Raw genomic sequence first — 18,202 nt, forward strand, 5'->3', positions numbered from 1 at the left:
TAACAGAGTTACAATGAATTAGCTTAGCTTTGCAACATATAGTTGAAACAAAATCCAAACTAGAAGCTTGTAAAACGCACATCATAGACCTCCACAGATCCTTTCAACTAATCAATTAACTTTTTATTTTTTACAAGAAGAAAAGAGATTTCAGTAATAAAATATAGCCAAATGGCACTTACATACAATTCCTAAGAAATCAAGAATTCTAACACAAGTACACACCTTGAAACTAAATACATTGTAGATTTGATTAACAATCGCCTTAATAAAAAAAACTTCTTCTGAAGCAATGTAATCTGTGAGTTCGCACTGATTTGGCTTGAAATCCACTGATGCGTAGTCGTTTGAGTAGAAATACTCATGTGGTCCTCCAGATTCTTGTAGAGATTATGAAACCGTAAATCTTCAATTCCCGCCATACGAACATAAACCGTAAATCTATTTATTTAAAGCAATTAAAAGGTTTTTTGGCCTTACCACCGGTAAGAATACCAATGAAAGCCCCTACAAAGATTCATAATTGAGACCAAGATGAATAGAGATGGAGAGAAAAGGGAGAAGAGGGAAGGAAAACCTTCAAAAAAAAATTGAAAAAACCTAGCAATGTAAGCTAGGAAAACCCTCTATCCCAAGGGAAAAACCCTTAAGGAAACCAAAAAAAACCCTCTCAAGTAGAAAACCTAGCACATTTGAAATAACTAATCAATTAACTTGTGTATAAGCAGCAAGTCTGCTGTACTGAAGGCCCAAGTTAAGACATATCATGCAATAAAAATATTTTAAAAAAAAAAGAAACAAAACAAAAAAATAAGGGTTCATTTGGCATCAATGTGGTTTTCCATTTTTTTGGTTTTTTGTTTTTCAAAATCATATGATATATGTCATACAATGAATCAAAAATAAGTTAAACTTATTAAAATTATAATAAATTTGAAGACTGACAACTAAAAAGTGAAAATACCTTTTTCTTATTTTTGGTTTTTTTTTTTAAAAATATAGAAAATTGAAAACAAAAAAAAAGGCCAAACAAACGGGGTTATGTAAGAATTTATATAATATTTGATGTATATGTAAGAAATTATATTATATATTATGTAAAACGAATAAAATAACAAATTAAATACAAAAAATATTTGTTTTAAAAAATATAAATAAACCGTGCAATGCACGAAATTCATCTAGTATCTTCATAAAAGGATACTCAAATATTACATACTTTGTACATATTGTGTAAGTTTATATTTTTCTAAACTCAATTTAATTTATTTTAATATCTTGGAGGTTAATTAATCCTATACTATCAACACAGTTATAAAGCATATATGAGTTGCTTTAAATTGATTTATAATATTGAAATTGAAATAATCAACATATAAACCTATCAACCATAAATTGTGAACTAATTAAATATATCATAATTGGATATTATTTAAAAGATTTTTTTTTTTTAATGAATTTACAATGTAAATAGATTAATATGTGTAATAGTAATAATTTATTTGTTGCTTATTTGGGCGACACTTGACGAAAAATTGGAATGTTGTACACACCTAAAAATGTCTCCCCAAAACCAAACCCGATGATGAACAACCTTTCACCGCCATTATTGGTCGGGTTGAGTATTTAATCTTGGAGTGCTTAAATCCATATTCAATCCCAATACATTTCATAAATCAACCCAATTCCTAGCCTATTTCCCCAAACCATAACTTATTTTCCTCATTTTTGCCTTTAAACCCAAAATAATTCATTTCGTGTCCCTCAAAATCATTAATTTCATGTCCTTTTATAAAAACGTTTAGACTAGTTTATTTTGGTGCATAATCTGGGTCCAATGATTGAATAGTTGGATAGGGTTTGAAAAGAGCTTTCCAACGATATATTATAAGCCCAAATCCGAGTTATAATGAATAAATAATGGTCAAAATACTAAACTGAGCCTAAACGAACCTAAGCCCACCTTACCTACGACCCAATGATCATGTGGAGGGTCCAAAGGATTTAATATCATTCCTAAACCAATTAGGATTAATTGGAAGCTTCTATAAGTTTCTAAAATATCTTAATTATCCTTTTTGAAAAGATAAGATTAAAGAGTTTAAAACTGAATGTCCCTAAAAAATAAAAAAATTAAAAAAAAAATTGAATGAAACTCCTTTTTTTGAAAGTCCTAATTTTATTCTAATTGAAAAACGTTCAAAAATAGTCGGATATAATTTTCGTGCCTCATAGTTTTTATCCAAATCTTAGATAGTTGGATAGCCCTTAAAATTATCCTTTTAATGATATATTATAACATTAATTCTGAGCTATAACGAAAAAAGATATAAAAGAAATACGAAACTCTATCCAAAACTGACACTGTCCCACTATTTCGGCCATATCTTTTATTATACAAACTATTTTAATCTGATTTTAATTGGGTTAGAAAAGTAAACTTCAAGAGCTTTCCAACGACATATTATTTATCTTATTCTGATTTCTGGATCAAAAGATATGATAAAAACAAAAATCGCAAAAACTGCTGCCTATCGCAAGAGTTTTATTCTGATTAGAACTCGGATTTTATCTTAATTGTTCGACCCTTCTTTTTTTTTAATAAATAGAAGTCATATCACCCCTTTTTCAATTATCAACAAGCTTGATCACAAAATCATTCTCTTATCCCTCTTTAGCCTAAACACTAGCCTCCCTATTCTTCCATAATACTTCCCTAAGCACTCCAAGGAGTCCATACGATACCCGAAGTTCTATACTTAAACCAAGGCGTGAAAGGTATAATTAACTGAGGGTTTGAACCAAATCAACTCTACTTTTTATTTAATTTAATTGTTTCAATTTGATTTATATATTTGTTGAAGTTACTAACAGTTTATTCATGATGTAGCAATTCAAGAAAACGCGAAAAGTGAGTAATTAATCACTTAATTACTCTTATTTTTTATTCTTGTGCTAGTATCATGATTAAGTTTATTATGATTTGATTTGACTAACAATTTATTGTTGAATTGCTTTCAATATTAATGTTGATTTTTACTATATTTGTTGATCACTATATTGCATGCTAAAGGGATTATGTAATTGAAAATCACGCCTAATAAGATAATTTGGACAACCGGTTTAGGTTCCTTTTTAATCTTATTATTAATTAAAGTGATCACTAATATTTTAGAATTATGTGTTGCATTAATATTAAACCAATTTAGCCTAATGTTAGTTTGGAGCAAATTGAATCTTTGTTTGCATGCCTTTGAGATCGCAGGAATCACTTTTCACTATAAGAATCGAGTAGAGGCCAATACGGGCGAATGTGACTCCATGACTCACTTCGTACCATCATCCCCGATCCTCCTTTCGTGGTTCCGAACCATATGGAGTTAGTAATCTCATGGATTATGAATGGGGTGTAACCTTCACGGGTCAATCGTTGTTGCCTTTCGTTGTCCCTTAATCGTGGTTGTCTTTTATGATCCGTGAACGGTTTACAAGTTCCTTAAAAACTTGTTGGCGGCTCCTTACTTTCCTTGTCCCTAATCGTTGTACCTAATTGTATATGTCAATTCCCACTTCCTAAGAGTGTCAAGCATATTCACGCATGCTTAACGTAGGCGCACTTCAAACGACGCCTACAAATGTCAAGTGTATGTATTTGTCTTATGACCTAGGTGCAACACTCGGCTTTGTTTATCAGTGATATGATTTGATAGAGGAGTACACATAATACAACCTTTTTATGACACAATAATAGTCATGTGGTATATTTGTTATATTCATCGTGATTTCTAAGTGCAACTCCAATGGTTGTAGTTAGGGACTTGCTTGCAATATTAATTAATCTCTATTTACTAGCTTAATCATTGGAGCTAGAAAATGCAATTAGCTTGGCCAGGCAAATTAGCTTTGTCAAGCTAATTTGATTTACTTGGAAAAAAAAAACTTGCTAAAATAAAATAAATTAGAATAAATAAAATGAATTTTATCAACTTAAATTAAGGAGGTGTGGTCCATTTAAATAGTAAGTTATTAGTCGGCCATTGAAGTTAAAATGACAATTACCTTAAAAACTTATGTGGCATGACAAGCTAATTTGACAATTAGCTTGCCATTGGAGTTGCTCTAATATCTAAGTATGCAATTACTTTTTCTACATACTTAGAAATATTGTCAATACAATACTGGATAGGAATTTGTGGAAAAAAAAATTGTCAAATCTTAATTTACAATTTGTCTTGGTTTAAACCAAATCACATTATTGCGATTGGAAAAATTACAACCATTAACAACAACTTTGGGGGTTTTGCATTTATTGACATTAATTATTAGTGATATGATAATGACATGTTAATAATGGCATGTCAGTAATTACACCCACAAATCAATAAGTATAGACATCTAGCCTTGTAAGAAGCACACCTAATAACTCGACATTAAAACATAAAACAACTTTAAACTGTCATTCATTAGAATTCTCAAATCTCCTAAACCCTAAACCAGATATTTTCACATTTTCTCAACCCTAAACCAAAACAATGTTCTATCTAGTCTGTTCAAATCTGAATTATTTCATACCATAATCAACTGATTTGACTGAATTATTTCATACCATTATTTCATACCATAATCAACTGATTTGACTGAATTATTTCATATCATACCCAACTGATTTGACTGAATTATTTCACACCATAACCAACTAATTTGACAGATCTATCCATATCTTCCCTTTAAGAAAAAAGATATCCTAAAATTCAAACCAAACAAGTACAATTAGAGCTGTCAAAAACCGACTCGAACTGGTGAATTCGAACCGTTTTAAACTGTTTCGAAAAGGAACCGAACCACTAAGAACCTGTTATTTTAAAACCGTAAACCAACCCGACCCGATTTTTTAAAACCTGAAACTGAACCGATTCGAATGTTTGAGAACCGTTAATGAACCGTAACCGATATCAAGCCGAATTGATACAACCCGAAACCGAGAACAACTTGAGCCGAGTACTTTTGAACCCGATAGCAACCCGACCCATTGTAAACCGAAATTGTTTAAACCCGACAAAAACCCGATAAACCCAAATCGTTTACAACCTGTAACTGGTTAGGATTGAACCGTTTATAACCCGTAATAAGTTATGATCGAACCGTTTACAACCCGTAATCGGTTATAACCGAACCGTTTATAATCCGTAAGTCCGTAACCCGTTATGACCGTAAAATTTTTTTTCTTTTTTTTTTGGGTATATTTTATCAATAGTAAAACAAAAGGGTTTAATTTGAATTATAAAGTATTTATATTGAAAAGGTTTGAAATTTTTATGTCATTGAAACTCTTATGCTACAATATTATCGTCCTCTAATGAGTAATGACTTATGGAACACTATATTGTATTAAAAAAAATTAAAAATCTAAATCAAAAGCTAACTCTAGATTTGTTATTATTATTTGATCCTTAAAATCATTATACAAAAACGGGACATAAAGTTAAACAACTAATTAATACTCCGTATGATCTACTGGAATAACTAATTAAAGAATATTGAGGATATACTAGACGATATACGTTAACGAAACCCGTTTAAAACTGGCAAAAGTAGTTGTCAAACCGACTAAGTTCAACTCGAACCGATTACAACCCGACCCGATTAGGGCCCGATATGTGTTGACCCAAAACCCGCTTTAAATTGACAAACCCCGTTTTTAAATCGACCGAATTTAACCCAAACTGATTATGACCCAAACCAATTATAACCCGATCCGATTAGAATCCGTCCGGAAAAGAAATTGTAATAAAAATAAACCAAACCGAACCGACCCAAAATTATTTAAAACCGACCCGAACTGACCCGTTAATAATTCCAACCCGTTAAAAACCAACCCATTACAAACCGAAAACCGATAAATCGAACCCAAAACTGAACCCAAAACCCGATTGACACCCCTAAGTACAATTGTACAAATGTTATTCTAGTGGGGTCTAGACAATAAAAAATTACATTAATTTAAATCATACAGTATATCATGTTTCCATCTTAATTTAGTCTATTACCATATCCAAACACAATATTTTAATTCTAAAAATAAAAAAATCAACCCACAAAAAATACTTGCTGGTTTTCTCTACCGTTTCGAGTCCACCCAAGATGGCCCCTGGTTTTCTATATCCTTCCCTCTGTTTATATAATCACTTCAGTTTCTCTTTTACTTTTCATTCAATTCAATCCAACTCAAAAACGTTGATCTCAATTTCCCATTTCAATTTACTCCCAAAGAATTGACAGATCTACTGTTTTCAATACGTATTTTTCCTGTGTTCTTCCTACAGCAAATTCTGCACACCAGGTGTTTGTTAAAATTCCTCAAAGAACTCCAAAACCCTTCTTCAGATGAAAATGGATGCTTGGTTGGTTGAACATAGAAGGGAGATTAATGGGGTTGTTAATGGTAAGGTTGTTAAGAAGAAAAAAGTGAGAAGGAGATCGTCTTCTTCAAGTACTACTACCATGAAGAAGGAATTGCCTTTTTTCACTTTGCAACAACTTTATAGTTATTGCAAGAATGTTTTCAAAGGTCCTGGGATTGTTCCTCCCCCTCAAGATGTTCAAAATCTCTGCAACATACTGGGTGAGTCTCTTTCCTAATAATTTTGGTGAATTTGATTTTTGGTGTTAAATTTGATTTGGACTTTATAGTTTTTGCCCTGAATTCTACTTTAATTTGCCTAAAAGTGATTGCATTTTGTTGCTTGTCATTTTATCGGAATGATATAAGTGCCAAAATTAAAATGTTTTTGGGGTAATTTATTTTTTGGATTGTTTTTTGCATATTATTTATATAAAATTAGACTATGGGTGTTTGTTATCAAATCACGTATAAAATTTCACGTCATTGCCCTTTGTGTCTCTCTTTATACGATTAAATTAAATATCAGAGTATTACTCTATGTTACCATTGATTTTATCTGTTTTAGTTATGATTATGTCAAATTCCACTAAATGTAGCTTTATGATATAGGTTATGACGTTATGTGAAAAGTTGAGGATGAAAATTATATTAGATTCATAATAGCACTCTTCATAAGTTCGATTAGAGAGCTTCCTGCATTGGATTGCCCTTCTCCTGCATTGTCTTTAAGCAACTTGATTGTTGAATTTATGTCAAAACTACTGTTTGTAAATGGCTTGTGCTTTGGTACATAATTGACTTGTCAAAACTACAGTTAGCAAATTGGTTGGATTACGCGGTAGTGGTATTACTACTTACTAGTATAAGCTTTAAGAAGTTATGCGTGCAAGTGTCTAGCTTATGTTTAGTTAACAGTTCTGGTTACATGGAATTTTTTTTTATGTTAATGATATTATATATTATGCTTTCATGGACTAGTAATTTGTCTTGTTATAGAACAAGAAGTTATGCGTGGAAGTGTTTGGCTTGAGTTAAGATAACAGTTTTGGGTAAATGGAAATTTTTTTTTGATGTAAATGGTATCCCACATTATGTTTCATTGACCAGTAATTCTTCTTGTTATCGGTCATCATTTTTCTTTTTCAATGTTGGCAACTCTGGAGTTATCCACATTTTTTCGTTTCTTATTTATTTGTTTGTGTAGATATCACCTTGATGAAGAATCTACCTATTTTGTCCCACACAGCGTAAGATGATGCCATATTGATATTAGGGCTTTGTGGGGGAGGGGGGGTGTTCGGTGGGTGGAATAATTTCAATTTGAATCATTTTGAAGATGTTCTTATGCTTGTTGTAGCATTTGTCGGTGAACTTTGGTTGTTAATTTAGGCAAGAGATAAGCTACTTTCATTAAGAGTTTGCTAGGTTGATAGGTTATTAGGGTTTTTGGGTTTGAAGAAATCTACTTTCACTAAGTGCTTGCGGATGACGTTATGAACTTTCTGTGATGGAAACAGAATTTTGGCTTTTAGTTAATGAAAGGAAAAAAAAAAGAATGAAGTTAAGAGCAATAGATTTAACTAGATTGGTGTAATTAAATTGCTCATTTACGATATGCACTTATTGATTTCATGTGTGAAAGATCACAGGGCTGTGGTGTCGTTTAGTGCACTACTGCAACTGCTTCCTTATTGATATTTTTGTCTCCTTTACGTGATGTTTATCTTTTACTAGTTTCCCTCGTGGAAGCAAACTATATTGGGAAAGGCAATCCTAGTATAATGTTCCCAAAAAAAAAAAGAGAAGATTTATTTTTGTTTTTCTTTTTTATAATTACCGGTGCCAAATGATCAGAAAAATGGTTTTAATATTGTCCTCCTGTGGGATGTATATCTATGAATATTAGGCTGATTAAAAGTTGATGCAATGCAGCTTAGGGAAATCCCTATTTGACAAACAACACATTTGATAAGTTTGAAACTTGATAGTCATTGGAATAATAGAAATTTAGTGTTCCTTGTTACAGTACTCATTTGTTTTTGGAGGAGTTGGCAAGAAAGTTAATCCATTTTTTTTTTTTTTTTTTTTTTTTTTTTAATATAAAGGATCTGAAATATTGAATTCATTTCTAAATTCTTTGGAAAAGCCCGATTTTCTTTGTCTACGAGCTGGTTTAATAATTTTTCATAGGGTAGATTTTATTAATGTATATTTAAACTTCTCCCCTCAAATACCCACACTATAGGTGTTAGACTTGTGGGAGTTTATGGTTGTTGCTTTGATTTGTCATGAGATGGTTTTATTAATGGAATTTAGTCATCTCAATACCTTACTTTTCACTTATGTAGAATCAAGCGTGAATTTTGAGTGTGAATTTTGTTATTGGCTTCCACTCGATAACTCACTTTCATTATCGCCCATCACTGCTCAGTTTTACATTAAAAGTTATAAACTTTCGCAGCTTCAAATACGTATTATAATTAATGAGTGATTTGTGATAACATCAACTTATTCTTGTAGTTTGTTTGTTTTCTGATTAATATTTTTGTTTACCCAACATGATAATGAAAAGGGTTGAATCGTAACGTGCCTTGCCTGTTTCCTTTTTATAAGGGAGACAATGGGGGTTTGATGTCATCAAACACATTAATAAATTATAAACATTAGTACCATCCACCCTGACATATGGGTTCTTTTCATTTTATGCTGGACATTTTTACTGTTTCAAATTGTACAGTGCCTTCTCTTTTCTTGGTGTTGGATGTCAGTTGACTACTCTATTGTACCTTATTACATTATTTAAAAGAAGATGGGAAAAAGTATGGGTTTGAGTGTTTGACAGCTTATTATGCTAAAGTTACTGTTTCTGCTCCAGGAAGTTAATACCAATTAGCTAGGCCAATTAGCGTACTTACTAGAATTTTACTTCTCTAATCATCAATTTTCATATAGATAACAGGTGCTTTATAGTAACATGACTTGCCATAGTAACACCCTAGCAATTTTCTAGCTCCGATGATCCATTAGGAGTCTTTATTATGACTTCTTTCTCAATCTTGTTTTCATCATGAATTTGGTTTTGTAGAGTTTCATAGACTATATGCATTGTTGCCTCATTACTTTTTACTTGTACGTGTATAGAGTTGACACATGGTTCAAGGACATTAAATTAACTTAGATTTGATCCTGGTATTATTGCTGTATGTTTTCAGATTGCCTGGTACCTGAAGATTTTGGACTGAGTAGAGATCTCCCATTTTTCAAGACCGAAAGTTGTGTCAAAGGAAACCCAAGAGTCACATACACCACAGTCTACAAGTGTCAGGATTTTTCAGTAAGTGAAGTAAACTCAATTATATGGTTTTTCCTTTCTCTTCACATGTTTTCTACCAAAAACAAAGCTTTAGTCCCAAAATGATTTGGGGTGTTTTCTATCGAATTGAAATTATTTTTAGGAAAAATTGACAAGAATATTATGGCCTTTGCCCGATTTGCCATAAATAAAACCACCTTTTGATAATCCCCTAATAAAATGACCTTTGCGCACGATCTTCCAAAAATAGGATAAAAAACCAATAACTTGTTTAATAGGTTAAGGAAAGACACGTGTCACATTATGATTGGTTAGATTTTTTTATTTCAATTTGAACACATTTCTTTCAAAAAAATAATTAATTTATAAAAAAAATTATTAAAAATAAAAATCCTTTCCCTCCAACCACCTTCCCTATACAGCCTACCACCACCATCCCCCTCCTTCTAGCCACCTCTTCCCCTCCCACCCCCTAATTCCGGCAGCTTACTCTTTTCCCCTCCAAATTTCAACCACTACACCGCTTCCCCTCCCAAATCCAACGGCCCCACATTCCCCTCCAAAGTCCGACCACCACATCCCCTTCCCATCAAATTTCCAACCACAACACCCCCTTCTCCTCTCAAATTCTACCACCCCACCCCTTCCCCTCCAAAATTTGACGCGTGTATTTGCGGGAGATGGTGAAGCCGAAGGTGGTGGTGGTGTTGGTGAGGAGAGAGAACGTGAGATCGCGCGGAAGGTGGTGGGGGTGAGCGGAGAGTGTGGCGGAGGGCGGAGAGAGAATATGGCAGCGACGGTGCAGGATTTGGGATTTCCCATTGGCGGTGGTTAGTGTCGGTGGTTCGTAGGGATAGGTGGAGGGTTCACGGGGTGGGGGCTATGGGGGGAATTTTAAAAAAAAAAAAAAATTAAAATCAATTTATTTATTAAAATCCTTTTAAAAAAATAAGAAAATTATAATAATTTTTTTTTTTTTAAAAAAAAAACTAACCAATTACAAAGGGACAAGTGTGTCATACTAACCCATTATACCTGTTACCAATCGGTTTTCCCCATTTATGGAAGATCATGTGCAAAGGTTGTTTTATTAGGGTGTTATCAAAATGTGGTTCCCTTTATTTTCACATGCAGTATTTTGGATTTTAGTGATTTAATTGTTTTTTCCCAATCAAAACTAATTTATACTGCACCTAAATTTTACTGAACATTGTTTTTATTAAGTTGAAGGGACCAAGGCCTTCATATTCCGGATTAATGCATTAAATCCACTTGATGTGCTATACATATTCAATTAACATCTAATCTTAGCTCATACTCCCTCCGTTTTTAAATACTTGCTCCATTTCTCTTGGGCACGTATGCCGATGGTAATCTTTGATCAATAATTTCTTTAATTTTCAATAAGAATAAATTCTAACAATTGAAAATTATTAATCTATTTATTGAGACGATTCCAACAAGTACCCACAAGACTATATTTTTTCTTATGTATAATATTAATCAAAGTAAGACAGATGATTAGTGCAAAAAGTAGAAATGAAGCAAGTTTTTAAAAACGGGGGGAGTATAATGTTGCCTGCCAGAATTCAACATTCAAGTTACAATGGCTTCTTCTGATTGTCTGATTTTCTCAAACTGCAGTTGGTGCTTTTCTTTCTACCAGCATCAGCTGTCATCCCTCTTCACAATCATCCAGAAATGACAGTTTTCAACAAACTACTGTTAGGTAAAATGCACATCAAAGCATATGACTGGGATGATTCAGTAGACGTGGATTGTAGCAAAAAATCTTCATCAAGTAAGTCATCTGTTTTTTCAGTTCTCTTTAATTTTGAATACGTAGTATTTTTTTACAGATTTTCCAATTGAACTTGAATGTTTTTTGCAGGGAGGTTGGCAAAATTAAAAGCTGACAGTGTCTTTACATCTCCATGTAGCACATCAGTCCTCTATCCTACCACAGGGGGCAATATCCATGAGTTCACTGCCCTAACACCATGTGCTGTTCTTGATGTCCTTGGACCGCCTTACTCAAAAGAAGATGGCCGCGACTGTACATATTACAAAGAAGTTATGTCAGCATCTTCAGGCAAGTTTCACCTCATATATTCTGATTTTTGCTGAATCTAGTCAGCCTTTACTAGCTACAACTTACAAGTAATGTTGAATACAATTGAATATTAATATTGTGAATCCCTGAGTCCAGAATTATTAAGGTTGTTTTAACACCTCAAAATTTAGGAATCGAATTACTTTTGACCAACTCTTCATTTACCATCCTGTTGAATAAATTTTCCTCTCCCTCTCGGTTCTTTTTCTCATTATCATTTGTGTGACCCTTAGTGATAATTGCTAAAAATAAATAATTTTACACAAGCCTAATAATTCTCCTAGGCTCTAATCTATTGGAATATCTCCTAAATTCCTAATATATTCAGGTTAAGCTGTATAAAAGAGTGGAGCTGTGGAAAGGGTCTATCATCTACAAAATCAACATGAAAAGCGACATCATCATGTTAATGATCCTGTTTTTCTCCAACTTCCCAGTTTTTTTTTTATTTTTTTATTTTTTTATTTTTTTATTTTTTTATTTTATATATATGACTTATGCTAGACATTTATGGATTCCCTGGTATAATCATGAAAAATAATACTTCCTTTGTCCCAATTTATCTACCCCGTGGACAAGAAAAAATGGTTGGGTGAATGTGAGACCCAGTTAAAAAGAAATCAAAGTATGAGAGGGAAAAAAAATTAAAAGAGAAATGAGGCAAGTATATTTGGACTCCCCAAATAGGAAAACGAGACAAGTAAATTGGGATGGATGGAGTAATAAGAAACTTAGAAAAGGTTGAACATTTATTTATTAAAAAAAAAAAGAAAAATAAATAGATAAAGGTGGACTATGTACTTAAGAAGAGTCCAAGTAACATAGTGAAGCTCCATCTTCAATTTATCTTTCTCTACAATGTTTCTAGTTTAGCCACCCCTAAAAGTTCAGCAATCATCGCTTGTTCATCTTCTTTAAATTAGGGGCATAATTGAATTAAGGGACATAGGTAAAAGCCTAAAGTGACAAGTAGGACTACCTATAATTTCTCTTATAATTTATTGCTATATGTTGACAAATATTTCTGTACATCCTAAAACAGTGACACAAGTTCACAATTATTTCTGAGGGAGAGTATCATTCTGATATTACCATAAAAAGAGGAAATAATACTCATGTTAAAAAGTAATGACATTGTCCTTAAAATTTCTATTTACTTTTTATCAACTCTGGAATTCAGAAGAATGTTATGGCATAAGGAGTATGTTACCAATTGTCAAATATTCAAATGTGACTAGTGTGTGTGAGGTGTGTTACAAGTGCACCGGACTTGAAGGACAGGGATGACTTGCCTATTGCCTTTTATGAACCAGTAGTTAATTTGCACCAAGTGCTGCTGTTGACACAATAACTTGTATTATTATGCAAATTTATCAAATGCGAAATGCAGACATCAGAAAGACGGATGCCAAGCCATATATGATTAATACGGAGCTGCTGTTAATTTTTACAATGTAATGAATATATGTGTACACTTTTGCTAATGATGAAATTTTATAAAATGCAGATGAAACTTTAGCTGAGGTGAAAGAAGGTGAGCAGTCGTTCAGATGGTTGGAAGAGATTGAGATGCCAGAAAACTCAGAGATGGACGGAATAGAGTATTTAGGTCCAAAGATCATTTAGATTGCCAGCTAACTGGGTGTCTTATACACCCATGTTTCTGTAGTTGCTTTCTTTTCTTAGCTTATGGATCCTTTCTCCCCCACCTTCTTGTCTGTTCTTTTCTTCGCTTTTGGGGAAATTGGATCTGGTTATCATTTGAACCACAGGTTATAATTTGGTAACTTTGCATTGTACATACTTTATCAAAAGAACTAGTGCTGCTTTTTAGTATATCTTTACCTTTTATGACTAATTGTTTTCATAGGTAGCTTAGCAGCAGGATCAGCATTATTGAAACATGTAGGCATGTATTAGGGGTGTTCAAAAAACACTGACGCACTTGACCCGACCTGACGACCTGCAAAATACCTACAGGTAATTGGAAAAAAAAATTTCAATTTTTTCGGGTTGGTACCCGGCCTGCTAAAATCCTCAGGTAATGGGCCGGGTCATGGGCCATCCCTTATTCTGGTTGGGTACCTGTTGACATGGTGTTTTTTGTTTTTTTAAATTTTATGTTAGGTTAAAGGAGGTAAAAAGTTTAGGGTTTTAATTTGTTTGAGTGGCAGTCGTAAGTAGGGCTGGCAATCGGATCAGGTCGGGTCGGGTTCGTGTTCGGGTCAGGTAATTTCGGGTCAGATACCCCCTGACCTGAACCTGATCCATTTAACATTTCGGGTTGAAAACCTCAACCTGAACCTGATTTTTTCGGGTTCGGGTCAACCTGAAAATGACCTTATTTGACCTGATTTTTTGTTAAGATTTAAGTAAGGTTATTTTAACCTAAAATTAACCTGAATATGACCTGAAATTAACCTGAAACTGACCTAAACAACTAAGTTTCAAACCACAAAGGCACAAACATTCAATGCTTCAAACAATCAAATCTAACAAAAAGTCCAAATAAAACCAAAAGTAGTCTAAGTAAGGCACCTAATTATCAATTACAAACCAGAAATTACAATCCAAACAAGTTCAAATATCTAAGTTCTCAAATAACATTAGAGGATTCAAAAGGGCTTTCAAGTTTTTCAAAGTCGGGTGATGTAGGTTGTGTATCATTCTTGTTCTCTATGTCAAGCTTCATAATTGATCCACAAAGCATTTCCAATTGAGGATCCATAGAGTCTACAAAACACACAAAAAAAAAAAAAAAACAAAACAAGTAAGTTACCATCAATAATACATGCCAACATAAGAAATAAAATCAGATTACATTATATATAAGTTACCTTGCCCAAAGGCCCAATCCCTTAAGCAAATTATAGCATCCACTGTATCTGGCTTCAATGAACTTCTATAACAATCAAGTACCCGACTCCCGGTACTAAAGGCTGATTCAGAAGCCACAGTTGATACGGGGACAACAAGAACATCTTTAGCCAATTGAGATAAAACAGGGTAACGAACTGAACAAGTTCTCCAATAAGCTAAAATATCAATGTTGCTGGATCGAGGCATAAGTGGCTCTTCATAATACATTTCCATCTCTGATTTCATAGCCACAGATGTTTGCTCAACAGAAAAATCATCAAAATCCTATAAAAACCAAATCATAAATATCAGATTATATTATTATATAATCAGATTAATATCAGATTATATAATCAGATTATAATCAGATTATAATCAGATTATATAATCAGATTATAATTAGATTATTTAAAATCAGATTATAATCTGATTATATAAATCAGATAATAATCAGATTATATTCTGAATATATAAAATCAGGTTATAATCAGATTATACAAATCTGAAATCAGGTTATAAACTTATAATAAGATTATATAAATTAGATTATATAAATCAGATTTCATAATGCAACAAAACATTGAATCATATTTCATAATACAACAAAACATAAAATCAGATTTCATAATATGATAATACAACAAAACAGATAAGGGAAGAAGTGTTTACCTTCATAAAATCATCACAAGGTTCCTTCAAAACCTCAGAATCAGTAGATTTGACATTTACATTGCTTGATGAAGAATGAGATGCGGCATACGAATTGTATAGTTCCTTTATAGAATTGCTAACTTTAGAGAACTCAAGCTCATATTCAACACCATCCCCATAGATCCTCTTGTAACCCCATTGGACACATTGAATCTTATATCGTGGATCCAACACCACAGCAACAACCATAAATGTACTAAAATCAGCCCAATACTTTCCAAATTTGTCAAGCATCTTGTTAGCCATTTTTTGCATAAAAAGATCCGAACTTATCTTTTCATTTTTTAATAACAATCTAACCTTTAAAACATTAGAAAAGTAAAGATTGGAAGTAGGATATTTGGTTCCGGAAAAGGCTAGTGTGACATCATGAAACACTTTCAAAAACTTGCATATTTTCTCTACTCTACCCCATTCTTCCGTGGAAGGACAATGAGCATAGTTGGCATCAACTTTTTGAAAGTTAATTAACGCTTTTTTGAAATACAAAGCACTATCAAGCATCATGTAAGTAGAGTTCCATCTAGTGGGAACATCTTGTTGTAAAGATCGAGTTGATTGAAGTTCAACATGTGCTACACAACTTATAAATCTTTGTTTTCTAGATTGAGAACTCTTACAATATTTAACACTCTCCCTAATCTTACACACAGCCCCATCAATCTCTTTTAAACCATCTTGAACAACTAGATTAAGAATGTGAGCACAACACCTTACATGAAAAAATTCCCCACCACAAATCAAATCAAGTTCCCCTTTAAGATTTTCAGCAAAAACATCATTTGAAGAAGCATTATCTAATGTAATTGAAAAAATGTTTTTTTGAATACCCCATTCCTTTAACAACCCATACACATGATCACATAAATGAATACCGGTATGAGGGGGAGCAATGTAAGAGAAGTTCAGAATCTTTTTTTGCAAACACCAATATTTATCAACATAATGAGCAGTTAATGAAATGTATCCATCAGTGGTTATGGAAGTCCAACAATCAGTGGTCAATGAAATTCTACTAGAAGAAGAGGCCAACACATTTTTCAATTGCTCCTTTTCTTTTTTTTGCATCTTAAGCACATCAGATTTTATGGTGTTTCTTGTGACAGGTTTGAAACTAGGATTCAGATAAGAAAATAACCTCCTAACACCCTTATATTCCACAAATTGAAAAGGCAGATCATGCTCAACAATAGCAAGACACAACAATTCACGAAAATAGGAAGCATCAAATTCAGGCAATCTATTCCCTAAACCAGAAGATGTTTTCTCTAAAATCATTTGACGAACATCCCTAAATGACCTTTGTTTACAATTTTTAAGATGACGATGAAGATTTCCTGTTCCATTCGTACTATTACCATTAAAACTTACACCACACTTTTTACATTTGCAAATCAAATTACCATTTGCATCAGGCTCATCCAGAAACTCAAAGTGCACCCAAACATCAGAAGTAAGGCAACGTTGGCGTTTCTTACCAGTAACAAGCACACGAGGTTTACCAGGGGAAGCTTTCTGGCTTTTGCTCTTCCTCTTAACATCCATTGTTGAATTAATTTCTTCCTCCTCTCCGGAAGAAAGTTCTTGAACATTGTTGGACATAATTACTTCCTGCCAAATTACATTAACTAGAATTACTTCCTTTATCGTCCAAAAAATTCATATAATCCATAACAAAATCAATAAATCAATTTGTATAATTAGCATAATGCTTATATCATTTTGTATAATTACATAAAATCAATAGATAGCATGAAAATAACAAAGTTAATTCGAATAATCAATAAATAACTTCGTATAATTACATAAACTAGAATAAATACGCATAAATCCAGAAATCAATTCATATAAGTACATAAACAAGCATAAATTCGCATAAATTTGCATAAATCAGTTCGTGTAATTATATAAACTCGCATGCATTCGCATAAATCCATAAATTAATTCATATAATTACATAAACAAGCATAAATTTGCATAAATTCGTATAAATCAGTCGTGTAAATGTGTAATTACATAATCTAGCATAAATTCGCATAAATCAATTCATATAGTTACATAAACTAGCATGAATTCGCATAAATCCGTAAATTAATTCGTTTAATTACATAACCCAGCATAAATTCGCATAAATTAATTTGTATATACTTGTAAAATAACAAAATCGATTCGTATAAACTCACAAATTAAGAACAATAAGCAAGAAACGTACCTTATAAGAGTGAGAAGATAAGAATTGTAGTCGAATTCAACAATGGTGAAGTGATTTTAGGGTTTTTGAAATTTTGAGTGTGCCGTTTTTGAGGAGAGAGAAAATTAAAGAGAGAGAACAGAGAAGTGGGTAAGGAGTAAGGACGGCTGATCTAAAATGTGGTAGAAAATGAAAAATTAGGGTTTTCATTTTATATGTAGAAGTAGAACCCTCTTAAGAAATTGGGCTGGGCTGCCTAATTTACAATGTTTACGATTTTTTTTTTTTTTTTACTTAAAATTGTTCGGGTTCTCAGGTCGGGTTCGGGTTGACCCGACCTGATTTTGACCTGAAATTTATTTCGGGTTAAGTGGGTCGTTTTCGGGTTGAGATTTTCAACCTTAACCTAACCCATTTAATTTCGGGTTCGGGTTCGTGTCAACCCATTTAAGTTTTCGGGTCGAAAATCTCAACCCTAACCCGCTTTTTTCGGGTCGGGTTCGGGTCGGGTTTTCGGGTCGGGTCAGTTTTTGCCAGCCCTAGTCGTAAGCCCCATTTCCTCTTTGACTCCCTCTCCTTCCTACATCTCTCTCTTCTATAATCCCTTCTTTC

The 18,202-nt window shown here is 32.9% G+C and overlaps 1 protein-coding gene across 3 annotated transcripts; it reads left to right on the plus strand.

The window, feature by feature from the left end:
* Positions 1 to 6,044: 6,044 nt before the first annotated feature.
* On the plus strand, positions 6,045 to 13,667 carry LOC145568857 (plant cysteine oxidase 1-like). 3 transcript variants are annotated; one of them, XR_014095985.1, is made up of 6 exons: positions 6,045 to 6,622; positions 9,616 to 9,737; positions 11,361 to 11,517; positions 11,608 to 11,808; positions 12,158 to 12,234; positions 13,337 to 13,667. XR_014095985.1 is itself a non-coding variant. In XM_081628247.1 (5 exons), exons 1-5 carry the CDS (start codon positions 6,385 to 6,387, stop codon positions 13,453 to 13,455), a joined length of 837 nt encoding a protein of 278 aa, XP_081484373.1. In that variant the 5' UTR covers positions 6,047 to 6,384; the 3' UTR covers positions 13,456 to 13,667. The 3 variants fall into 3 exon arrangements, 1 of the variants encoding a protein (XP_081484373.1); XR_014095986.1 differs by having other exon boundaries at positions 12,158 to 12,246; positions 13,337 to 13,428; XM_081628247.1 differs by lacking the exon at positions 12,158 to 12,234 and having other exon boundaries at positions 6,047 to 6,622.
* The last annotated feature ends 4,535 nt before the right edge of the window (positions 13,668 to 18,202 follow it).

Source organism: Chenopodium album, chromosome 11 (genome assembly GCF_948465745.1).
Source record: "Chenopodium album chromosome 11, dcCheAlbu1.1, whole genome shotgun sequence".
Lineage (NCBI taxonomy): Eukaryota > Viridiplantae > Streptophyta > Magnoliopsida > Caryophyllales > Amaranthaceae > Chenopodium > Chenopodium album.